Genomic DNA, 25,188 nt, shown 5'->3' on the forward strand with positions numbered 1-25,188 from the left:
ACTGCCAGTTAGTATAAAAGTCAAAACCCCTACAATGTATGAAGAGGAGAGACAAAATATGACAGAAGAATACACTCCTGAGACAGGCCTCCTAACTGAGAGAAGGAGCAGGAAAAGCTCCAGGCTTCAAGAACCAGCTACTACGGTAGAAATCCAGACTGCCTCTCAGCATCCCCAAAGAACTGTGGTCCACACAGGCCAAAGAGCAAACCAATTACAGTAAGAAACTCGTGTGACAAGAATCTCACAGAACGCGATTCAACCAAAACAGACATCAACTCTCTTATTCCCAACAGCATTCAAGTCGGAGTACAACCAGAAATTCTATAAATAATTGACAAAGCAGCCAGGGTAATCAGAAATGCCTCCATGAAAATGAATAAAAACACAGAGCGAGTGTGCCTTGGCTTGAATGGCACCAGAAACAGCACGCTATGGTTAGAACATGCATAAACAGTCATCAGATAAATTGAGGATGAACTGGGTAACGCTACTTCGTGGCTACAAGTATTTAGGCTGTTTATGTTTCCTCTGTCTCTATCCCTTTTTAACCAGGACAAATACTTGCCATCCTGTTAGTCAAAATGCATAATTGTCAATACACACAAGTTGCTTCTATAATGATAACAGTTGGATTAACTGATTAAGATAAAAAAGAATAAAAATGAACAAAGTATGTCAGTAACAGGGGAGAACGGAGCCCTACTAGAGTGTCTGTACTCTCTCCAGCACTGAAAAAGTTTCTGCATTTTGTTTACGTATTAGAGTTCTAGAAGACAAAAAAAAATACAAAATAGTATTCTATATTTCACATATTTATTAGCTTCTTGCTGGCAGGCATTACACTTGGGAATAATATTGCACCAGGCATTAAAAATATGAATTCTACCACAGGGACATTTTGCATCCAGAATCCAATATAAATATTTCTAATCATATTTCCATGGCTACAGATAATATTTGGTTGTTTGATTTATATGCATAGAAAGAAACAGTTGTCATAACTGTAAGAAACTGTACTTATCAAGTACTTTTAAAGGGTGGGACCTGTTTTCCTAGAATATTACAATACTGTTTATTGATTTAGAAACTAAATTAGTCTACATGATAGCAGCTTTTCTCCAACTGCCTCTTAAATTCTGTTTGTTTCTTACTCCCAGTGGCATAGCATTAGAAGGATTAGAAACCATTTAAACAGAGGTAATTTTAGCACTTTAAATTGCATCAGAGAATTGTGTTAATGACACAAAATACCCTATTGTACTAATCCTTTGACTCCCTCTTTCAAACAGAAAAGGTGTCTTGACTCAACAGGCACATGCATGTTTTTTTCTGGACAGGACAAAGAGACAGAGCTGCTAGAGAACAAAACTCCCGCAGTCCTTAAAGATTAACAATAAATAGAAGTATAAAAAAAAAAAAAGCCCACATTGTTTCTTTCATCAAAATTCAGACTCTCTCGGGTTTATTGTTCAATTAAATTGCTAACCACTGAAACAGCTCCTGTAGACTCAGAATCAGTCATCTGTTTTCCGTGCCAATCTACAAAAAGTCCAGTTATGCTCCACTGTGTTTTCATTGGCACGCTCGCTCATATGATGAACTCTCGTATTCCTGATCGTGAAGCCTTGCTTTGTGATGTACTCCATCAGATGGACTCGGAGCGACACTTCCTGGTGGTAATCACATGGCCCAAAAGTGAAGGAAACCTGGCAGTCCCTGGTGTCCATCATATGCTTATTCCACTTTGTAAAGTGGTTTGAAATGCCTTCCAGTAATGAGTGGACTTTTGTTGTGATAGTTAGTTGTGTGATGATTACAGCCACAGGGTTGGAGTACTTGGAAAGCTTCCGGGTGCTGGACAGCTCTACCACTTCCTCAAAGGTATCCACAGGATACAGCGGCTTGGGGTCATTAAGACACTGAATTAATGGTTCGATCTGATAGAAGTCTGCTTCTTTCCGAAGTAGATCAAACTCCTTGAAGTCCAGTGGCAAAGTCAGCTCTGAGGTCCTTAAAAAGTTAAGAACATAGCGGAAAAGTGGTCCATCTCTGTCAATAAAGTAATTGCCCTGAGAGTCCCTGGCAGTGGGGAAGTCTCCCCTGAACATGGCCCCAAGCATTGAGTCAGGATATCTCGTTAGAGTTGTGAGGGATGTTGTATACATGTGTCCACCCACATTTAGCGTGACTGGATCAGTCATCTAGAAAGAGAAATTGCAGAGTTTATTAAGCCACCTCAAGAGGATTCAATTATCCCACCAACACAAACGACAGATACTGTTTGAAAACTACAGACTCCGGAAGGAATCTCATTTCTTCTGTATAATGTCTTTAAGCAGCGTTCAAACCTGAACAAATCCAAGCCACCTAGCAACAAGGCACGACTGGCAACTAGACAGAGGAATACTTAGCATTCAGAAAGCACATTTCAGAATGCTTTAGAAACTTTAACTGGAAACATTCAGCTACTGCCATAGAAGTTTTGCATTTTTGCAACAGGTTTTTTCCTATTCTACAGACGAGGAAATTAAAACGGAGAGATTTCCTGAAGAACAAGTTAGTCTGAATGAGACCAAACACTGCTCCTCAGTTTCACAATCTGTCTCTTTCCAGAACAAAAACAAAAACAAAACACACCACCACCACCAACAAGAATCTGCTGAACTTAGGCTTACGACTCTTCCCCTCCCTCAAAGAGAGGCAGACAGCACAAATTTAGAAACACAACCAAGAACACACAATCAAAATAATTCATGCACTGGTTAAGACACATCATTAAAATATGGAAACAAAAAAGAATTTTCAGCTTTTAACTTGTGAAAAAACCCCACTTATTAGCAAATTAGTATGCTGCATAGAAGAGGGTGAAAAGCACCAAACCATTCTGCATCAGCTCCCAGATCACTCATGAGGAAGCAAGAGAGAAAGGAATAAAAATCCCATCTGGCTACCAATTCTGACAATCAGGACTCAGGCCAACCAGAGAAAAGAGACATATGGATAGCAGTAGAATGTTTAGAGAAAGAGAAGAGGAGAAAAATAAGATGTGTTTGACTAGTTTGAGAAAGAGTTTACAAGGGAAAATATTTTTCTTTATAAATAAAATGACAAAGTCCTTAAAACTACATGCACGAAGTGTAAACTATTTTCACTTACCATCTTTGCATATGAGAAAGATGGTAACAATGAGCTTAAAATGTCAATTAATACTTGCCCATTTTTAGCTAGGAAATATGAAGTCTCCCACAAATAGCACGTAAGGTGAAACAGGAGAGTATAAGTAAGCTGTTGTAACACACACGAACACAAACAGATCTGGCAGGATTCTTACTGATCTTGAGATCTCAGTTGTACTGCTCAGCACACAAGCATATTTATACTGGATCACTTACCATATATCCCCAGTCTCCATTATCCATCTGTTCAATTGCTTGAACTGCAGCACTTCAAGTTTAACAGAAGGTTTCTGAAAGGATACACGATTCACCTCCTATTTTCTCCCTGCAGGAAAAAGCATACACAAGAAAACACAAAACAAAGGACAAAACATGGCAGACTAAGTACCTAGAAGAACAACCAAAGGGAACGCTTTCTAGTTAAAGGCAAGCTCTCTGCCAGGCGAGCACGTCTCGCATTCAGCTGCAAAGCCACATTAGCAGAAGAATCTACGAACAAGCATTTCCCTGTATCTCCCTTCACGCTACCCACAGGACTGTCTCCAGAGCACGGCAGTTGCTTCACCGGCTGTTCCAACCATCCCAGTTTTGTTAAATAACGAGTAATGCGTCTTTACAGATAATTTATGTTCACAGACTACCTTTCACTTGGAAAACAGTGAATACTTTTAAAGACAGATGTCCTTCTCCCAATTAAAAACTTTATTTAGCCTGCATTGAGGTCATACATGTGATCCAGCAATATTAGTCAGAACTCCCATATTCCAATTTCAGTTTATGCAGAAGAATAAATCAAGCATGAAAGTCAATGAATAATATGAAAAAAAAAACCCAAAACCTCACTGTGGAGTTAATAATTCAATAGTAGAGAACTGTAATTAATAGCAAGAACATTAATGTACAGAGAAAGAATACAAGTGCACCTCACAAACACAAATTTTCAAAAGAAATCCCTTTAGGGACAAGCAAGAGGATATTAAACATGTTTTCAACAATGCTCCAACAAAAGCAAATCGAGAAGCAGTTCATGCTGTAACTTTCTAGAAGAAACTGAACTGCTGACTTATGTAACAGGAGGACTCCCTCCACCTGAGGGTGGCAAGGGAAATTCCACAGCCTGGTTTATGCAGGGTGGAGGCTTAAAAAAAAAAAAAAAGGTGCAACTCCAGACACCAGCAGAGGCTTTCCAAATGTGGCCTGCTGACCACAGGGCAAGTGATGCGCAGAGAGAAGCCAGCTGCCAGTTAGCCTTTATTCCCTATACAGGGGTCTGCATCTCTACTAGAATCACTGAAAATATAGGACAGTGTTTTGAACGGGGCGCAGCTTTCAGATTTTATTTTTACACATTAAAGACCACACGTTTATTGAGACTTTTGCTTGTGAGTAAAGATAAACCTCTTTATTAACATACTTCAACCTACAGTCATCCAGCAAAAAGATGTATGAAGATTAAGCCAAGACAGAGTACTACATTCTCAAACAATTAGAGGATTGTAGTTAATTTTAAATAAAAAATTACTTGCCCTTCTCATTCCTGGCAAACAAGGTCAGTGTCATTCACCACAGTATAACGCAACACATCCCACCTCTCTGGACTCTGCTACCATGCCCAAACTCTGGGTTTAAGCAGAACAGCTTTCAAAAGGTCAGGCCTTTGGGGGCCGGCAGCATGTACGCAGCCTCAACTGTCTTTCAGATGTATTAAGAGAAGAAAAAATAAAATCAGCATATGAAAACTGTGAGCTCACACAACAGAAAACTAAGAAATTAAGATACGGAACTAGTCATATCACCATCCTATTTTTACAAAAAAAAAAAAAAAAAAAAAAAAGATAGAGAATGCCTCAAGAATGTACATTAAATGATGCTTCCCTGACAGTAGACAGACCTGGAATACTAGCTCTTTTGCCAACTTCCATAACTTTATTTACTTATTTATTTTGCTAACATATCAAGAAGTGAATTTCTTCAGATCTTTTTTTTGCTTTGTCATTTCAAGTACAGATCATTAACTTCCATCATTGGCTCTAAATTCCCTTTTAATTTCCAGGGAAAAGAGTATTTATAGTTGTTATTTTAGTTGAGTACAACCCCAACATAGCATGCAGAGACATTAAAACCATGGGAGCGACTGGAGTAGGTTTCTAGTGTTCACGTAAAGCATTTGCTTGAAGGTAAAGTGATGCAGCCAGCCAGAAACTCCACTGATTGTCATGAGAGAATAGAGCTGCAGTTAACTAGAAATTGCATTCATAATATTTCAAAGTAAGACGGATATCCATCAGAGTTATTTAAATAGATGGATGGAGTGGGTGGATGAACAGTATGCTGTTTTGGCCAGCATCTAAGTCCTCAGTACAGATCAATCAAAACATTCCTTATCACTGATCATTCTGGAAAAAGAAACAGATTACATCTGCCAGTCTGTATAAAGGCATGAATTAATGTTTGATCACAGCATCACTACGTAAACACCAGAGTGAATAATTTATGAGAACAATTAGCTGAAACAACACCAGTCCTCAATAAATAAGTGGCATCTAGAAGCCTCATTGATCTTTGCGTAAAAGTCCAGAATCACCAGATGTGCAGAGACGTACCTGGCAAAGCTAGCATCGCAGCAAGACACAATGCAAACGGATGACACAAGGAGGCCAGCCTGCGTTCAGACAGCAAAGAAGAGACGAGACGCAGACGTGTCCCAATGCGGCCTGTGTTTAACAAGAAATATTCACTTGAGATGAAATTTAGCCAGACAAACTGGCTAAATGACACCACACAAGCCAAACAGAATACTGCGCTTTAGTGAGAGCAAAAGTGCGTTGAATATGTCAAACCACAGTCCTACTTTCGTTGAGCTTTTCTGGAGAGGTGGGGAGAAGGCAGACAGTGTTAATATGGTCATCTCATTTTCTCCCAGCATTGAGCGTATCCGAAACTAGGAAGCAACAATGAGAGGCAAGTACCTTTGAGGAAAAGCACTCAAGTCATCATTTCACGCTTAATACACCAAACTGGGGACCTGCATTTATAGAACGCTCAGTGTTATTACATATTTTATGACTCAGAGAATTACAAGGCTATTTACTAGCAATATTACTGCCACAGTAGTCCCATTAACTTCAGTAAGGCTTCTCCCATAAACAGAGCTACTAGCATGCAACCATTTTACAGGCTGAGATTCAGAGAGAGCAAATGAGAGTCAGCTGAATGTCTGCATCTGTGAAAACACACGCACGGACTCAGGTCAGACCCAGGGGAAGCCAGTAGCATTGCCAAGCCTTTTCACTGGAGGGACCATGTATGCTGCATTTGGTCAAAGGAACAGGCTACCACACTACTCCTGGAGAAAAATCATAGTATTTGCATCACAAGCAGTAACATGAAGGAGGAGCAAAAACATACCTAACACCTAAAGACTCAAGAGGCAGGCACCACCTGGTCTGCTCTGTTTTTCCATCTAGTTTTTCTAGCAAAGAAATTAAGACTTGCTTGCAGTTCTAGCCTTCAGTGAAGAACTGGCTACCAGTATTGTAAGACAAACTGTTTAACCTCAGAATGCATCTTAGACTTCTAGGTCAACACACAGTTGACAGAAATTGCATAAATAGTAACTTAAAAAATTAAAAGGAGCAAAGCTAAGGCTGTATTTATACAGATAAATACGCTGTCTTTCATGCTACTCACACCCACTCAGCAAGATCCTTGCCTCTGACACTTAGCTCTCCAAGGATGAGAAAGAAAACTCCAGTAACCATCACGTTACATCTGTGGAGAACCTCCCTGCTCCTGATCCTATTACAGAATTCGAAAGGCTTGTTTTTATGGTAAGTCTCCATCACAGGGTCACCTGAACTGACAAAAAACTGACTCTGTGCCACAAAACTGTGGAGTGAGACCACAGTCTGTAGAGTCAAACCATGATGATACAGCACGATGGCACCTTAGCTGAGCAAGGGCGCGGAGGAGACACTGTCTCCAGAAAACAAGCTTCCAAACCCGCTAGTAATTCAGCAGATTTGCTTCACTCGAGGAGTATCCACCACCCTCTACACATGTCAAGTTTACAACGACTAAGGCAGTTTATTATAAATTAATGTATTCTTACTTCTCCTTAGTTTCTTTTTACTTCATTTCACCTCACCTCAGGCAGAGGGGAAAAAACAATGCCCACGCCAGGCACTCAGCGTTTTCATCCCCTTACACCCAGCCGCGCCACTACGACCTCCAAGCTCCTGAAGCCTCCTCCCCCGCCCCGAGGAGCTCCACAACGCCCTGCTCCGGGGCCACGCTCCAAACTTCGCTCGTAACGGTCACTCGCCCGGAAAGCCCGCGCCGCGCCGCGCCGCCCGCACCTCACGGGAGCCGCCAGAAGCGGCCCGCACCCGGCCTGCTCCCGCCGGCCCCGCGCTGCTGAGGCAAAGCGCCGCCGCGAGGCGCCCGCCCGCGCCCGGGCTCTGCCCGCCGACCTCCGCCTCCTCGGAGCTGCTTGCGCGGGGAGACCCGTCCGCGAGCGGCCGCGGGGGGCGTCGGGGACGCGGGGCCCGAGCCGCGGCGGCAGGACGGAGGCGCCTCCCCGCGCCCTCCCCGCTCGGTGCCGGGCCGCGGAGGGGCCGGGAGCGGCCCGGGAAGCGCCGCCCGCCGCCGCGGAGAGCGCGGGCCGGCAGCGCTCGCCCGGCAGCGCAGTGATTCAGCACCGCGGCGCCAAGCGCAGCAGGGCGCTTCGCCGCCTCCCGCCGCCGCCCCGGCGCCCTGCCCCGGCCCGGCCCCTTCCCCGGGCGGCGGCGGCGGCGCGGACACCCGGGCCCTGCCTGCCCGCGCCGGCCCCCAACCGCCCTGCCGGCCCGGCCGCGCCTCCTCCGCGGCCTGCGGCGTCCCGTTGCCCCCCGCGGCCGCGGCACTCACGGGCACAGCTCCCGGCGGGGACGGCGGAGCGCGAGCCCGGGACGGAGCCGCCGCGGCGGGGGGGCGGGGCCTGTCGCGAGCCCCGCCCCCGGCACTGAGGCCCCGCCCCCGGCCGGGGCAACGGGGTGACGGCCGCTGGGCAGAGCGGGGGCCGCGGGCAGGTGGGGGGGGTAAAAGCGCCCGTAGGGCTCCGTCGGGGGCGGGGGGGGGGGGGGGAGGACGGAGTAGGCGGTGCGGAGCGGTTAGGAGCCGTCCTGGAACCGCACCCCCGCCGCACAATTTTGACCCTTACGCTGCCCCGTAAACGCAGGGTGGCCCCACGGTTGGCCCCAAGGGGCCGAGCAGCCGCCGCGGGGGAGCGGAAGTGGCCGTACGGCTCCGGTCTCGCGAGAGCGCGGGGCGAGCGCGGCCGTCGCCGGGGGCGGGGCTGCTCCTTCCCCCCCCCCCCCCCCCCCCCCCCCCCCCGGCGCTAGAGGACACGGCCAAGATGGCGGCGGCGGTGGCGGCGGCGGCAGCGGGGGCGCTGCGGCGCCTGGCCCCGGGCGGGCGGCAGGTAGGCCCGGGCCGGCCCCCGGCGCGCCGCGCCCGCCGCCACCGCTCAGCTCTCGCTCCTCTGTCTTCTCTCCGCAGGGCCCTGCGGCCGGGCGGCTGCTCCAGCTGCGCAGGGGGATCCGGCTCTCCGCCCCTGCCGCCATGCAGGTACCGGGGGTGGGAGAGGGGCCTCCGGGCTGTGGGGCGGTTGGGGACGGGGCCAGAATCCCCCCCCCCGGGGTGTGAAGCGCCCCCCGGCTGTGGGGCAGTTAGGGAGGGTGCGAGGCGTGCGTGTACACACACACACACACACGCACACGCACACGGCTGAGGCGTGCGTCCCGCAGGTGACGGTGCGAGATGCGCTGAACCAGGCGCTGGACGAGGAGCTGGAGCGGGACGAGCGGGTGTTCCTGCTCGGCGAGGAGGTGGCTCAGTACGACGGCGCCTACAAGGTGAGCGGCTGCAGTTAACAGGCTGGGAAAGCCCCTGCGCGGGCCCTGACTCTTCTCTTCCACCCTGCAGATCTCCCGAGGTCTCTGGAAGAAGTACGGAGACAAGAGGGTAATCGACACCCCGATATCAGAGGTACGGCTTCACCTTTTTCTTACCCTAGTGATCCTTCTGCCTACTGCTCCCCAGACACTTACCCTTGGTTTCTTTCTGTTTAAGATGGGCTTCACAGGAATTGCCGTTGGTGCTGCTATGGTTTGTAAATTTACATTATTTTATTACTGAATTAAACTTTTAAAATAAGTTCTTTTCACACAAAAAAGCACTAATATATATCCTGACTTTAATAGGCTGGGTTGAGGCCAGTGTGTGAATTCATGACGTTCAACTTTTCCATGCAAGCAATTGATCAGGTCATAAACTCTGCTGCCAAGACCTGTTACATGTCTGCAGGATCAATCGCTGTTCCCATCGTCTTCAGGGGCCCCAACGGGGCATCAGCTGGAGTCGCTGCTCAGCATTCACAGTGCTTTGCTGCTTGGTATGGGCATTGTCCGGGACTGAAAGTTGTTAGTCCATGGAGCTCAGAAGATGCAAAAGGCCTGCTTAAAGCATCAATCCGGGATGATAATCCAGGTGAACACACTCAGATCACAGCAATAGTTAGTTTTTAAAGAGAATGTCTCTTCATGTTCCCTTTCACACCTTGTTTTTAAAAAACAAATAAGAGAAACGTTTGAAACCCTGAACACTTAAGACTGCTTTACCCTCACTTGCAAAGGCACAGAGGTATTGATTCTGATACTGTTTCCTAAATCATGTGGCTTGTTAGCAGTAGACTATAATCTTGTGCTGTTGTCAGCTACATTATTTTTAATACTAATTTGGTACCAATCATCTGGAAGCTTGCAGGAAACACCTATATCTATTGTAAAGGAATTTAAGGGGATAAAAATCAGTCAGGGAAGAGTTCTGCATATCTGACTATATAAACTCATTTTTACAGATCTTGAAATTCAGATGATGTATTCAGAATGTCATGCCATTAGCTGAAAAGCAGGGCAACCTCTGTTTTCCTTTCTCACAAGCACGGACACATGCACGCACGCAAAATCTAAGACCATTCTAAAACTAGAAATTCTGCAGAAACATTCTCTAGACCGTGACCCTGCCCATTTTCATTCAATCTAGTTGGAATTGTACACTCAGCTGTGTAAACTTTACAATGTATCTTTTTAAAAACAGAGTTTTTAAAGTCAGTTAATTTTATTAACCCTGTTTGCCTAATTCACAGTTTCTGTGATTTTTTTTTTTAATAAGCAACATATTAAGATTAGTATTAAGACCTATTACCACCCTGTAGCACAAACTAAATAGCTGATCCTGCTTAAGACCAATTCTAATCAATTGATTTCAATTTTTAAAATAATTCAATAGTGAAGTCAAAACTGAGAGACTTATTTTTTGCCCAACAAACGTACTCAGGTCCTACTTGAGGTAGTCTGTTCTAGTACTGTTATTCTCAGTATAGACTGGTGCCTGTAGAACTACAAATTAATCCAAATAAGTTTTGTCCTAGTTGTGATGCTGGAGAATGAACTGCTGTATGGTGTTCCGTTTGAAATGTCAGAAGAGGCACAGTCAAAGGATTTTGTTGTTCCAATTGGAAAAGCCAAAATAGAAAGGCCAGGTAAGCTGCTAACACAGTTAATATTCTTACTAAGTGAACTGCTCAGGGAGAGGGTTTTGCTCTTTTTTTTTGTTTTGTTTTGTTTTTAACTCTTACCCATTTAAAACTGCTTTCACAGGGAACAGGAAAATATTTTAAATGCTAAATGTTATCTTATTTTATAGGATACTATATTTTTCTGTTCCCTATATAAAACAAGATCACTTGGTTTTCTTTGTCCAATGGAAGACTGTAGCTTTCCAAAACACTTCTGTATAAGGACAGAGTAGGTAATGTCTGAAGTATTCTTTTTTTTCTACTTGAGATTTTTTTTTTTCAAAAATGCAAAGGAAAGCACTGCAAGCGTCTTCATAATTTAACACCAAATTATCTGAAGGTTTTAAAGGAATAATCTAAGAAGTATATTCAGGCTCTCTTCAGTTCCCTGAATTCAAGGGTACAGTTTGTGTTTTGAGATAGTTCTTCCACATTTTTTACACTGTGGCTGTAGAATTCTCTACATTATTTTGAGATTGTAAATACTTAAATTTACTGGACCATCCTAACATTACCTTGAAAAGAGCATGCATGCTAGAGGAAAAAATTAAGTCTCTCTCTCTCATGTTTCTGTTCTAGGAACTCACGTTACGTTAGTGTCACACTCGAGACCTGTTGGACACTGTTTGGAGGCTGCAGCTGTACTTGCCAAAGAAGGTGTAGAGTGTGAGGTGTGTGGGGTTTTTTTTGTTGTTGCTGTTGCTTTCCACTTTCCACAGACTGGAAAAAAAAAGCAGTGCGTCTTGTTCAGGCCCTGCAAAACTTACCTACATTAAGTGTAAACTTCTGACATTTGTAAATGCATTCATAATCAGTGAACCGAGCACGCACGCTTCATGTTCCTGCATTTGACCTTTTCATCACAAAATTAAGGCAGAATGTTTGAAGCTGTTCAGAGGGACCTAGCTGCGTATGATGATAAGCAGAACAGTACACTATGTAATCAGCATGATTGTTTTGTAGATACAGCAAGACTCATCTATCTGGGATTTTCCAGGAGCCATCAGAATCCATTCTGTAAAAAGTTTGCCAGAATAAAAAGTTCGTAATTTTGACTTTGAGGACAAGACTTTAAAGTCAGAATAGCTGAAAGTGACAGAGGACATCGTACTCAAACTGTAGTAACTGACAGGCTCAGATCATAGCAAAACTAATTCAGTCGCTTTCTTTAAGGTTATAAATCTGCGTACCATTCGACCAATGGATGTTGAAGCAATAGAAGCCAGCGTTGTAAAGACAAACCATCTTGTAACTGTAGAAGGAGGTTGGCCACAGTTTGGAGTAGGAGCTGAAATCTGTGCCAGGATCATGGAAGGTACTTAGTTTTGCAATATACTTCTTGATCTAACTTGTTAAGTCTAAATCCTGATAGCTTCTTCATAAACTGTTTGATAAAGCCAAATGCAGTGATGAGATGATGAAGTTGGGGTCTTGTATCTGAGGTGCTTGAGTTTAGCAGTCTCACTCTAGAGATGGTTACAGGGTGGAAGCTGTACCTTGCCTGTGAATCAGCAGCTGTGAGTAATTCTTATCCTAAGAATCTGACTGTGTAATAAGCAAGATAGTAACTTTGCACCTAAATCTTAGTGCATGAAGATAAATGAGCAGGAACAGGTAGTTCTGGAATATTAAAACTACAAGAATGAAATTTTTTGAGACTCAAATTGAACTGAAAGAAAACCATAGTATGTTGCAAACTGAGAACTGTCTTCTGTTTCAGGACCTGCCTTTAACTACTTGGATGCTCCAGCTGTCCGTGTTACAGGTGCAGATGTTCCTATGCCTTATGCAAAAATTTTAGAAGATAACTGCATACCTCAAGTGAAGGATATAATATTTGCAGTGAAGAAGACTTTAAATATCTAAATTGTAAATACGTATTTTAAAATCCTGCTTTAAAAATCATTAATGTTGTATGGCAAGCTAAATGCATAACGATGTTGCATAGCTACATGAACTTTTGTACAGTGGGGAAAATATTATGACCTCCTAGAATATTTATATGGCTGTGTGTGTGCTTAGAGGTTATCCTCTAAGCCACACTTCAAAGTGATGATGATGTAATGCTTATTTGTAAGGCAGCTTGTACTTCAGTAGTACAAGTGGATTGGTGTTACAGTGTATGGAGAAATCCTCTTCTAAATTCAGAGTGAGAAATAAATCCTCTGTTTTTGCTTGTCTTGTAATTAGTCGGTTTAATACCTCTAGTCTGATATGGTGGTTGGTGGTCAGATGAAAAACTGCACTGAGCAGTGGGGGGCCCAGAGCTGGTGTTAGCAAGGCTTATTAAAAATGAATGTTTAAAGTAGAGTGAGTTAAGCCTTGTTTTTCAACATGACAACTTAAGTGCAACTATCTGTACAAAGTGGTTTTAGAAGTCTGTGGTATATGTTAAGAGGTAGCTAATATGTTTAGTTTGAAAAGAACTATTTCATGCAGTAAAGCTTCTGCACAATGGCTTAAATAAAGATCCTGATCATCTTCAGTATGTAATGGAAAATAATACCTAGTTTTTCTTTACTAGTTACCACCTAAAGTAGTAAAAATAATGAATAAATCTTGGCAACTCAGAATACTTATTAAACTTGCTACAGGGGATAACAGCACTCTCAATTATAGTTCTGACAAGAAGAAGCAGGTCTTTTTATTCAGACCCAGTATACCTGGGTCTGAAGTGTAGTACATCCCCCTTGGCTACAGTTTGTAGCAGATATAAATTCTCAGACAAGAGGTGGGAAACAGCTGCAGTAGCCTTCAGGTAGATCAGCTCACACCTGTGTTTAGCTAAAGGGACAGTCTTGGAAAGTAGAGAACTCCATTAGGTCTTTGTGAAATAGCTTCTGTGACTGTCCTGATGCAGAGTAAAAGCCACTTACAGCAGTTGTGCAGTGTGGCTTACTCTATACCAGGGATAAACTATCTATCTTTTACAGTTAACTGTTGGGGAGGAGATACTTACCTCTGTAAGGAGATCGAAGAGCTCAGGTCCTATTTCAATTACAGGCCAGGAACCTGTCAGAACTAAACTTTCATTGTATTCATATATTTCCTTAGGAAGTCTGGCTTGCAGGTGAAATACTAGCTGAATGCACCCACCACCACACTGCTGGAGGAATTCCATTAACATTTTAATAAAAATGACCGAGTATCACAGGTTACATGAAATTTTGTACAGACATTCTCTGCATAGTAACAAACACTGATGTATTTGAATTTAAAAATGGATTATCTATAATCCTTTAAAGTGCAATTTATTTAAGGTTTTAAGCAAATCAAAAAGGATCTTTCAATAAAGTTTAAACTGTAAAATTAACTTGAATTACTCTTGTATTTAATTAAACCATGAATAATATCCCAATGCCCCATTAACTCCTATTTCAACTGTTCCCTCATTTAAAAACACTTTCCCTTAGAGTCACAGGAAGGATGTCCATTTAAACAAATGTACTGAGACAGCGTTTTTACTCCACCAGCAAATACAGTGGAAAAAAACTTAAATCTCCAATTCCCTCACCTGTGCAGTACACTTCAGACTAAGTGCTTTTTTTTTTGATTATCTAAAAACCTTGCTGATTCAGCAAGAATTAGATGTGTTAACTGAACAGAAGTGTCGAAAAACTTAGAGCTGACTAAAACTAGATTCATGTATTTTCAGAAAAGGGATGGAGTAGAACTAGGAAAAAAATGTATTAGTTCACCATGGTCATTCCTATTTTCAGATTTTTATTCAGCTATATAGAAGTTGCTTTACCCCTGAAACTGTAGCTAGAGAACAAAGTTCTTTCTTTAATAAGAATGAAGAGTTCTTTAATATCACAGCATGGCAATGCAAATCAGACAGGGTGGTGCTGCTACTCAAGGAAAGCTGAAATAGGGGTAAACAGAGCTACAGCGCGATTAGCCGCTATCTGCTGGTGGATCCGTTGCCGGCTAGGAGGAACTGATTCCCGGACGGCACAGGAGGGGGAGGGCAAATCCAATCCTGGGGCGATCAGTAGCCTCAGCTGATCCTGGGAGCGCTGTAGTCGCACGTCTCCGTTTTCTTCAAAGTTCCTTTTTGAAAGTTTTGAATGGAGCTGAGCAAGGCTCCTCGGCTTGCACTGACAACGGGCTGAGGGCTTGACGGCACTGGCACCTCCATACTCGGAGGAGGAGCTGCTGGTGGCAGGGGCGGCGGTGGTGGTGCTGGGGGTATCGACGATGCTCCTGTTGAGGAGAGAAGATGTGGTTTGATTCTGCCAGGGAAGCCCTGCTGCAGAGGCCTGCAGCTGCTCAGCTAGACTAGGTCAGCTCTGCACTCGTCACGTCACTCCTTCAATGCAAGCAGCATATGGAGAACAGAACAGATGAGAAATGCCAGAGATCAAATCCCTCTATCTGCAGGCAAGTCGTGTCATCGGAGACACCTCTGAAAGAAAGCCTGAAGTGCCTCAGTACTCAGGGATGCAAAACATGACAAAAATGTGATCTTGCACTGAGGGAAACGAAGATCACTTTAGAGGACTTCCCGTCTTCGCCTTCTCTTAATTGTCCCCAGTGAAGCAGTTTGTTCTTTGGGTTATGACCAGTAACAAAGACTGGAAGCAAATCTTTTTACCTGTTTGCATTTCCATGGCAAGCTTTACTGGTCTTACAAGGAACACATCGCTGTAGAATTTGCGATGACTGCTTGATCTGGTTAAATTCCGTTTTTAGATTACTAACTGCAGATAGAAGATTTTGCGGGAAACGTTTTACACTTTCTAGTACTAGTAGATTTTCTCCAAATGTGCTATCACAAACTTGTGTTTCGCAGGCTGAATGAATCACAACAATCTGCCATTCGCACCACACGCCTCCTGTACTCCCACCAGTCACCTCTGTGCTCTCACCCTTGCTTTCTACTCCAGTCACCCTAAACCCTGGCTCCATGCTCACCCCAGGCACATCCACCTCACCTATCTCATGCTTCTCATCTCACCATGCCTTGGCACCTCCATTCCTTGGTTCCCTGCCTGCAGACAGCTAGCCCAACAGCAAAGGCCTGTATGGAGGTGGTTCCTGGCAGCTCCCCTCCATGCAGGTGGCCTCACTTACCCCACACAGTTTGGGAGTCACAGCTCTCCCAAACACCCTTGATCTTGTGCAATTCAGCAGCTGTGCACTGCACCATCGTTTCTGCACAAAGAATCAAAGGTGCAACGCAGAGGAAGAGCAAAGGGCTTCAGAGGTGACCCCTTGCCGTTCCACAAAACATCCATGCGGAAGTGGCATTGCAGCACATCACCAAGTGTATGAGAAATAATTCTCCTGCCTTGTCTAATATGTTCTGCAATGATCAAAGGCACAGCAATTATTAAGCTCTTAAGACCAATTCAACAGTGAATTTTAATTCCTTCATCTAGATCATGAGGGTTATTCCACAGTAAGACTAGACAGAAGAACAGGACCTACAGTGTAACACTTGCTTTTGGCAGCTCTAACCTACAAAGAGGAACATATTGATAAGGGGCAAAGACTGTCACTTTTTGTCATTGTCTAACAGTAGCCAAGGTCTCTTGATTGGCCCGACATTACCAAAGTAGAACTCCTTGCTACTGAGCAAGCAAATACTAAGCAGTTAAAGGAAGTTATGGCACACAGACTCAAGAGGTATTCCATTAAGCATAAAGCTTAGGCACAGAAAACAAAAAGCAGGCAAAGCTGTTCTCTATGCTCCACTTGTTCCACAGATTCTCACTAACACTTGCTCTCAGACTAATGAGTAATAGTAAAAAAATAACTGCTGTAATTTAAAAAAGCAGTTATCTTAGATTAAAGTCAACTCAAAGCTCCTTCAATTTGAGTTTGTACCAGTCTTTAAAGGGAGACTTTTGCAACATGGGAGCAAGCTCAAAATGCAGAGTATTTACACAGGCATTCTACTTTGCCAATCTACTTTAACAGCTATGACTACAACACTTCAGACTCTTCAGGAGAAATTCTCATCTGCACAAAAATCTCCTTCTGGGAGGACAAAACATGGAAATACATTTAGACTCAAAGTCTTTACTCTCCTCCCTTTAAGAAAAAAAAAATGCAAATCCCAGTAGAAATAGCAGAGATCAGCTGAGACAGTTTAACATGCCTGTTGTATAATGTCTTGATTACTTGAGAGAAGTTGATCCACATACAACATTAGTACAAACTGAAATAATAAATTGCATACTGATGGCTTGGGGTCATCTAACTTATCCAAACCTTTCTTACATTTGCCAGAGATCTGAGCCAATTTGTTATTAGATATATGGGAAAACCATCCCTCTAGGTTAGAGTCCTTCTGTTTCCCCTGTGTGTATGGACTGCCAGTAAAGCACAGCGAAGCAAAACTTGACATGTTGCCAAAGGAAGAACATGACTCGGAACAGTGTGATTTCACCATTAAAGTCGTCAGAGCAGAACACTCCGCAGGACTGGTGTAGCAACGCTAGCACCAAACGTGCGATCAGATGAACTGCTATAAAACAGCCAAGAAAGCTAGTTACAAATGAGACAGTTTGGAAGAGATGCCAAAATTGCAGGGAACAGAAAAAATTTGGGGCTAGAACACCAAAGAAAGATTGAAGAGGCTATGAAAGTAGTTGTACAATATACAACAGGGAATGATCATGAAAACGACGGCCAGGACTCTATACAGAAAATAAATTCAACAGTAACACAGGCAGTGAAAGAAGGTACATGTTGAATACGAATAGAGGCAAAAAAGCCACTATATATGTAACTGACTGGATTGCTCAGTATTATTAGACCAAGACAGCATATCTTTGAATTTTGGTCTGGTTATTTTAGGATGAGGACAGAAACAACAGGGGAGTGGGAAGAGAGGCCACTTGGCTTTCTGGAAATTGACTGAATTTCTCAGGGCTAGATATTATAGAAATTGAGCTGCCAACAATATCATATAGCTAAAAAAAACCTCTTGCATTATGGAGATTAATTACAGGCAACGATATTCAGTTTTACACCTGAGCTCTACCTTAATGCCTAAACACACACAAGTTTTGAGATGATATCTGACTAGCTGGGAGCAATTACATACTGATTCTAATAATAAAGAGCATGAACACTAGAAATCCTTCAAGTTCATTAATTTCAATTAGTCAATTAGAAACAACTTGTCCTTCCTCTCTTGACATGACTGGGTGCAAAACAACTGTTTACTCACTCTGGTGTACTCCAATGCAGTTACATTTACAGACTAACTTTTTCTGTGCCCAACGGTAAAATATTTTCCTGTATTTACTAGGAAAAGGATTTAAGACAAGTCCTCAGTTATTACTAGAGCTTTATGATAGGTAGGTTGGAAGAAGTTGCCTGCAACCACACATCTACTCATTCACACAGCTGTAAGAATAAAACACTCAAACAAGAACTTACCAAGGGTTTTTTTACAGGGGCATTTTTGTTAAGAGAATGTGTTAAAAGGAATAGGAAGTATATCAGATGCTGTAAACTTGATGCCTGAATTGAAACAAAAACTTAATTATGAATTTAAAGTGACAGTAATTGTGCGAACAGCATTAAAATATTTGTTGAGTGAATGGGATGCAAAGAAAATCATTTTAGTGACAGTTTTTAAAGATGCTGTATTTCATTAAAACAATCCATAAAGATGCTCAGATCTTTTCCTTTGTTTCCTCCCAATACTGTAAGCAAGTTCAAGATTTGCATTCAACTTTCCCATACAGAAACAGAGCATCTTTAAAGAGATAAATCAGCATTAGCTTACTTTTCCGAAAATTCACGTTCAAAATGATGCATGCTCTATTGAAGACAGCAGAGAAAGAGAGACAACAAGTTAATCATCTGGTTCTCGTGTCAGAGTAAGAAAAACAGATACTGTTAGCTGAAAAGTCTGTGCAAAAAAAATCAATACATTCTTATTCACTGAAAAAATACGGTGATAGTAGATTTGACTATTTTATATTACATACACAACACTGATTCTGACTAATGAACCACAATTTTCCATGCTTTAAACACTATTATACTTGATGAATAAATAAAACACACACGCTTTCAACTCCACATGCCAGAAGTCAAAGCTTTACAGGATTAAAGTGCATTTAGAGTTAATTAGCAAGAAATCTGCGTGAAGATCAGCTATAGAACATAAAAACCATTCATGGAACACTTCCTGTAGTGTTAACACCTACATTTACACGTATGTAGTAGGGATCAGAGACACTCAGGAAAGTACTTGCTGAAGCATTAAAATCATCTTACAGAAAGGTGAGGAGCAGAAAAGATGCACCATATGGCTCTCTATGAAACATATCCTGCACTGAAGGATTCAAAACAACAACTAATACAGAAAAAGACAGCTAAAGTTATGTACAACACTTACTTAGTTTCTACAGTTTCACTAGGCTTCCCTGCAGGAATAATCTACCTCATTCAGGAAACTGTTGGCCAAAACAGGCACCCTCCAAACTTGTATTGTAAAAGAGCTCACTGGTATTTTATGGGCTTATTAGATTTACAGAAAAGGCAGTGAAGTATTAGATAATCCATACCACAGTGTTCTGCATCCCTTCTGATTCTAGCCACAGCTCATAACCACCAGAAAAGAACAGGTGTTCAAGGAACTGAAGAATTATGTGAGTTGGGGGTCTGGGGGAAGGGAGCAGGAAATCAAACATGTGAGAGAATATCAGAAATTATATTAGAATCTCCATTTGCAATGACCAAAACAATGTATTTCAAAGATAGTGTTTAGCTAGCATCTGCATTAAATTTGGTCCTTTCTGAGAAGTGTCCCTCGGCCAACCCCTTGCTTGCAAACATTCAGACTTACTGATCATGACACCTGACCTATACTGAGTGATAATGACTGATTAGTTCGAAGTCACGTGGTACCAATTCAATCCCCAACCAGAAGAGTATCCAAATGCTACTAAAGAACACACTGCGGCATCAATTCAAAATTCAACTAGAAAATCACTTTCAATAGATTGGAAAGTCATACATAAATAAAAATCAAAAATAAAGAGAGTAAGAAGAGGCCCTGCTTATCTGTAGCCTTCATACTAGCACTATTAAACTACAGATCGGTGAACCTTCCATGTATGGGAACCAGCTCTGGTCTTATATGCCTCAGTTATTTAAGACAAGCTACTACAGTATTTGGCATAATGCACCCATTAGTAAGTAACTATTTCAGAGTTGCATAGTAACAAATAGATGGTTTAGAGATACAACCAACAGTACAGACCTCTAGCATTGGCTCTACTATCAAGTATCAACTCTCAAATAAAGATAATGCAGTCATTCAAAGTTCAGATTTTAGGACTATCTAGTCCTACAACTGAAGCATAGTGTTCTTTCATATCAAACTGCAAAGGAGAATGAGCTTCACAGCATTTTCAAGACTGTAATTTGAAGTCTTAATTCTGTTTTGGTTTAAAAGTCAAAAGACTACTATGATTACATAATTTGCAATACGTCAATATAAATTCAATACAAATATTCTAGCCAACTAGAAAAAGCCCATGAGAGCTCACATTTCTAGCAGATACATTCCCCTCAAAGCAGGTCACATATTGATTGAGCCCTACAGTTGTAGTCACCATTACAAAGACTGCTGCAGCCAGCGATCTTTTTTTTTTTCTTGGCATGTTTTGCATTGACTATACCAAGCACTCCGCTGCAGGCTCAATCTCATACGGCCTTTGTGTAAGGACAAAGTGGCTGAACATTTGAAAATTTCCCTGAATGAAGGTTTTTTAGGGGGTTGGATACAGACCAGAACAACAGAAGAGCTTCTGTTGGATGCTTTTCTATAACAGCCTTCATTTTTGTCATGGTATCAAAGCAAGATGCTTTGGCATGCCACAATACTAACACTACCACAATCAAACCAGTAAGACAGACCAAAAGCTTCATTCACCTCTGAGAGTCATCTTGCCACACTGGTACCACATGAAACTTATATTTAGCTGTAAATATTCTTAGTAAGTACAAGGAAGTAGGACTGGAGAGAGATAAGCTACAGATGCATCACTCTTCATGAAGAAAGTCCTAGCATGGGGCTAGTTAGGCATACCGGCATAGAATAGCTAAAAGTGCAACATTATTGGTGAAAAGTCGGGCATACTAGCTTTCTCTTACGGCTAATATCTGAAGTTTCTGCTATGAAATCTACTTACAAAAGCACTGCTGAAATGGAAGCAGTTGCCTTCACACCCAATCAAATGCACCAATGCCATCAGCACACTAAAGCACCTTCAGGTAGGGCAATCTGCACAATGTCAAACGCAGAGCAGATCACCAACAGTCACCACGTGCACACTGGCAGCAGGATGTCCTACATACTGTGACAGCCTAGTGTGAGCATCAGAGCCAAATTGAAACATTTGAGCCAAGTCTACACAAAAACTGCATCACATGCTCAAAACTTGAAACAGTTTTCAATCAAGTTTCAGTGCACATTAAAGTTAAGACACAAGTAAAGGTAGTTTTATTTCTGGAAAATAATTAAAAAGTGTTTTCTAAACACTTACTCATTTTGGAGGCATGGGATTTTCCTTTGCATTTTCAGCAATTGCATTTTTAAAGCATACAGAACTTGAAATGTACCCTCCAGTTAGGAGTCAGTACATCCAGCAAACAGTTTATGTGCAACACAGTGACAGTAATTATCTTGGTTACAGTAACTGGAAGAAGTCAGTTCCTAAAATACACACTTCAATGTACTTGAAATGTGACTTGAAAGAGAAATGACTAATTTGAATTATAACATAACTAATGCAAATTACAGTGCACAGATTGCCGTGTCCTTTAAAAGATCATTTACAACAAACACAAGTTTGATTGCATCGCTTTAGTTAACAAGTTGTTCTGTGCAGAAAGTTGCTTGGATTATGAATCATATGACTGAGTCATCAAAACAAACGACGGCGCTATGGACAGCATCTCTTCTAGAGGCACATTCCATTAACACCTTCTGCTACTGATGTTTCCCAATACTCCTTTCTAGTATTTTGGACTGAAACACGTGCATAACAGCTCAACATTCAAACTTGTAATGAAACTAGAGTTTCATGAGTACTTCTATTTCTGGCAATGCCCATTTAAGCAGATTCTGCAATCACCTGTGCTAAATGCTAACAAACCTGTTTGTACAGCTACCTATCAAACTGGAAGAGGGAACAGAGAGATTATTCTTAACCCAAATGACTTGGACTCCGCACAAGCTTTCTATCAGTGTTATCAACAGACTGTAGTGGAATAGGCAAGATTTACACAACTTATGCCACTCAATTTGTCACACAGAAAACTCCTCAAACGACATCAGAGCAGTACAGATATAAAGAGACGATACACAAAAACAAGGGATCAAAAAACAACACTTGAGAGTGCACAGACTGTAACACCAGAACAAATGCATACTGTAACATGAGGCCTAGAGAATGTCTGGAAAGTGGCAATGCCAGTAGGACTGGAGTAAGAGAGACTTCAAAGCAAGCACTTAAGACTCTATAGTGGATCATTTGCTTGTATATCACAAGAAAGGTTATTAAAGAAGTGCATTAAAAGATTTTCTATGGCCCTCAAAAGAAAGCAAATGCCCACATTTAAATCGATACAAGATAAATGTCCTCTCTGTATTCCATCCTTGAAGACCATCATCACTTAACTGTTCTCGGTTAGACAAAAAAGGAAAAAGAAAAAGCTAAAGAAAAAGACAAAACTCTGCAATGACTCTTGAACTTACCTGCTGTAGAGGGTGGAGTTGGGGATGATGGAGATGTTAATGGGGAACTCGCCCCAGAGCCTGCTAAATAAAACAACAGTCTAGTAACTAAAGCTGTGATGCTAAAATTCAACACAATCAGACAAGACAGGTTGTTAGAAATGGGCTGACTTTATTGACCGAATGTCCAATCCTGCTTCCACCGAAATCTAGGGGAAGATCCCCATTCATACAAACAGTGTCACTCAGACCTGCTCTGAACAGAGAAACTTCACAGTAGACAGTATCAGAGGAGGTCCAAACACATAAGAAGCACTCTCAAGAGTATTCCTCAATAGGAAACAGTTCTTTTTTGTTGCTTAGGCTCTTGGATTTCAGCGTCCAAATTCTGTTCTCCTTAAGAGTGCCACTCCAGGGGCCAGTGGTGCCACTGCATGGATGGCAGCCCATTTCTCCTTCTAAGAGATGATTTCAGTCAGTTGCTGCACTCTACAAGATATTCTGATATCTGACTATTCCACAACAGGTTGCTTTTGGACGTATGTCAGCCAAGCAAGTCAACTCTGTTAAACTGTTCAGTAGCACAGACCATTCCTTTAAACTAACTGAAGACTTGTCACAAGCTCTGTTGTTTTAGAATTTGACACAGAAGCAGCAACTAAAAAGGCAATTTGCTCATTCATCTTAACACCTCAGGAATAGGTGTTGCTATTCCAGATCACCAGAGCTTCTCTCTAAAGGCTGAAGTATTAAATGTTCCAAATAATCAATGTTATTATTTTTAAAAAAGAAAAAAAAATCCACTCAAATGTCATCAACAGATTGAAGAGACTGAATTTTTTTTGGAGGAACAGGGCACAGGAGAGGGGAAACACTGCTTTGTATTAGGTAGCTGAAAGTCTAACACTCCCTTAATTAGCTATTACTAAATACTCAAAACAGTGGTATCAGGCTTTCACAGTCCAATATTACTGTGTTAACTGATGGTGACCATGGATCTTTTAACTCAGAAAATGACCAAACACAACAAAAGCATTGACACAATTGAGTAGAAGCAACCTCTTCTCTCTGTAGTTACCTGAGTTATTTGAGTTGCTGTATTTTGCCGAGTGTTCTTCCCCACTTTCATAGGCAGAGCGTTTTGACTTCTTTAAACAAAACAGAAGAAACAGAAGGTGGGAATGTATAACTCTTTCCATGATGAAGACCAATTTTGACACACAAAGTTGTAACAGCTGCCCACTACATCAGACAAGGATCAATGTCCAACATCCCTCTCCCTGTCACCCACCATCATGCTGCTGCAAGGACAATGGCAGCAAGGCAGTTCTGTGCCCAAATATCCCCAGGCAAACATACAGGGCAACTTCAGAGCTCACTATCCACAAGGGAAAGACAGAAAACTAACTCACAGAAAAGAAAGAGAAATGCAGAAAGAGTTCTGCAGGAACAGCCTGGAAAAAGGCTTCCATGCCTTCAATTCAGCAGCAGGAAGCAGCATAAGCTGTCATCTGTATGTTAAATGTTAATTATGCCAGTTTTCAGAGAGTAAGTTTAAACACATTAAGCCGAGCAAGTCAGCTACCATTATAACCTAAGCTTTTTAAGAAGTGTATCAGTTAGCTACAGAAATTAAAACATTTGGAAAGTATTACAGAAAACACAGGACAGAATGCAACAGCATACCTGTGGTAGCTCATGCTCTACCTTCAAAAAGATAGATCTCTCTTTCTAAGTGCGAGAAACTTATTTAAAAGTTGTTTACCTTTCGTGCTAAGATTTTCCTTCTCTTTTTTTCTTCTTCAGAGCCATGATGAGATTGAGCTCTTGTCAGTCTTCTATGCTGGTGAATCTTAAAAATGAAGGGAAAACCAAAAAAAGACCATGTCAAGATCTCAAGTGTTCCCAGGAAGGGGATATATTTGGGATGGTAGAAACATTGAAGTTGCTTTGCATGTTTGTTTTTCACTTTTAACTCTTATCTTAACTGTTGCAGGTAGAGGTTGGAGCCTCATACTGCAGTTAAAGCGATCCTGTAACTTTGGAGCCACTGCTTGTGAAGCCACCCCACATAAAACAGTGAAATTCCATACATAAAACTGCTGTTTTACAACTTCTCATACTGTATTTCTGGGAAGGCAAATCTGTGGATGAAAACTTCTATTACTGAAAATCTGCTGATAAAAACTCACTTTCCCCATTTGAAAGTGATATGAGGAAAGGGAATGTCTGTAGGAAAACCAGTAAAGAAATGCAGAAGTTACCAATTTCTGTTCTTCTGCTAATCTTTTTTCTATGCATTCCTTGGAATTTTTCAATGCCTCTTTTAGCTTGGTAGGAATCTAATATAGAAGAGAGAGAAAAAAGAATCATCATTGCACAAAACGTAATAAAGGAAAACAACTTCACTGCTTAAAACTCATTAGTCATCAGATTGTGTCGTCTATCTAAAGCCCCAAGGTTCTGACACTGTTCCTTCAATGAAGGGAAACCAAAGACTCTAGATAGGCACTTTCCCCTCCGAACTTGGATACTAATCCAACAGCAGGGACAGAGAAACAGAGAAGGGATGGGACGTGGAAGGGGATGCGGTGGGGACAGCTCCCAACAGGAGTGGGATGTGGCTCCCTGGAAGCCCCACCACTGCAGCACCAGAGCCAGCTGCAGCACACGCTGGT

General features: G+C 42.2%; 3 protein-coding genes across 22 annotated transcripts in view; 1 reads left to right on the top strand and 2 right to left on the bottom strand.

The window, feature by feature from the left end:
* KCTD6 (potassium channel tetramerization domain containing 6) overlaps positions 1 to 8,434 on the bottom strand; it is a 37,922-nt gene extending 29,488 nt beyond the window's left edge. For 2 of the 10 annotated variants that reach the window (XR_009959734.1, XR_009959732.1), the window contains exons 1-2: positions 5,783 to 7,531; positions 3,396 to 3,504 (exon numbers count right to left, since the gene is read on the bottom strand). Coding sequence is in view for 7 of the 10 variants with exons in the window: in XM_062586037.1 (XP_062442021.1) it covers positions 1,518 to 2,204; positions 3,396 to 3,422 (714 nt within the window). In the remaining 3 variants the exon portion in view is untranslated. The other 8 variants (XM_062586037.1, XM_062586035.1, XM_062586038.1 and 5 more) reach the window with 8 other exon arrangements.
* Positions 8,435 to 8,562: 128 nt separating this feature from the next.
* PDHB (pyruvate dehydrogenase E1 subunit beta) lies at positions 8,563 to 14,110 on the top strand. Its single transcript, XM_062586033.1, has 10 exons — positions 8,563 to 8,640; positions 8,718 to 8,786; positions 8,966 to 9,073; positions 9,144 to 9,206; positions 9,291 to 9,326; positions 9,422 to 9,707; positions 10,651 to 10,761; positions 11,377 to 11,468; positions 11,971 to 12,112; positions 12,518 to 14,110. The coding sequence occupies exons 1-10, from the start codon at positions 8,575 to 8,577 to the stop codon at positions 12,661 to 12,663; spliced, it is 1,119 nt and encodes a 372-aa protein (XP_062442017.1). The 5' UTR covers positions 8,563 to 8,574; the 3' UTR covers positions 12,664 to 14,110.
* PXK (PX domain containing serine/threonine kinase like) overlaps positions 13,909 to 25,188 on the bottom strand; it is a 37,751-nt gene continuing 26,471 nt past the window's right edge. For 3 of the 11 annotated variants that reach the window (XM_062586023.1, XM_062586021.1, XM_062586032.1), the window contains 5 exons: positions 24,775 to 24,852; positions 24,276 to 24,362; positions 23,589 to 23,658; positions 22,532 to 22,594; positions 13,909 to 15,003 (listed from right to left, as the gene is read on the bottom strand). In XM_062586023.1, the coding sequence (XP_062442007.1) occupies positions 14,798 to 15,003; positions 22,532 to 22,594; positions 23,589 to 23,658; positions 24,276 to 24,362; positions 24,775 to 24,852 (504 nt within the window). In that variant the 3' untranslated portion in view covers positions 13,909 to 14,797. Of the gene's footprint in view, positions 15,004 to 17,233; positions 17,273 to 18,192; positions 18,277 to 18,544; positions 18,580 to 22,531; positions 22,595 to 22,662; positions 22,969 to 23,588; positions 23,659 to 24,275; positions 24,363 to 24,774; positions 24,853 to 25,188 lie in introns of those variants that run through there. The other 8 variants (XM_062586025.1, XM_062586022.1, XM_062586027.1 and 5 more) reach the window with 7 other exon arrangements.

The sequence above is a fragment of the Rhea pennata genome, chromosome 12 (assembly GCF_028389875.1).
Source record: "Rhea pennata isolate bPtePen1 chromosome 12, bPtePen1.pri, whole genome shotgun sequence".
Lineage (NCBI taxonomy): Eukaryota > Metazoa > Chordata > Aves > Rheiformes > Rheidae > Rhea > Rhea pennata.

Coding starts and splice junctions, on each gene's coding strand:
- PDHB (XM_062586033.1), top strand. CDS start 8,575: ATGGCGGCGGCGGTGGCGGCGGCGGCAGCGGGGGCGCTGCGGCGCCTG. Junction 9,207..9,290: donor TCGACACCCCGATATCAGAG/GTACGGCTTCAC, acceptor TTTCTGTTTAAG/ATGGGCTTCACAGGAATTGC. Junction 12,113..12,517: donor CTGTGCCAGGATCATGGAAG/GTACTTAGTTTT, acceptor CTTCTGTTTCAG/GACCTGCCTTTAACTACTTG.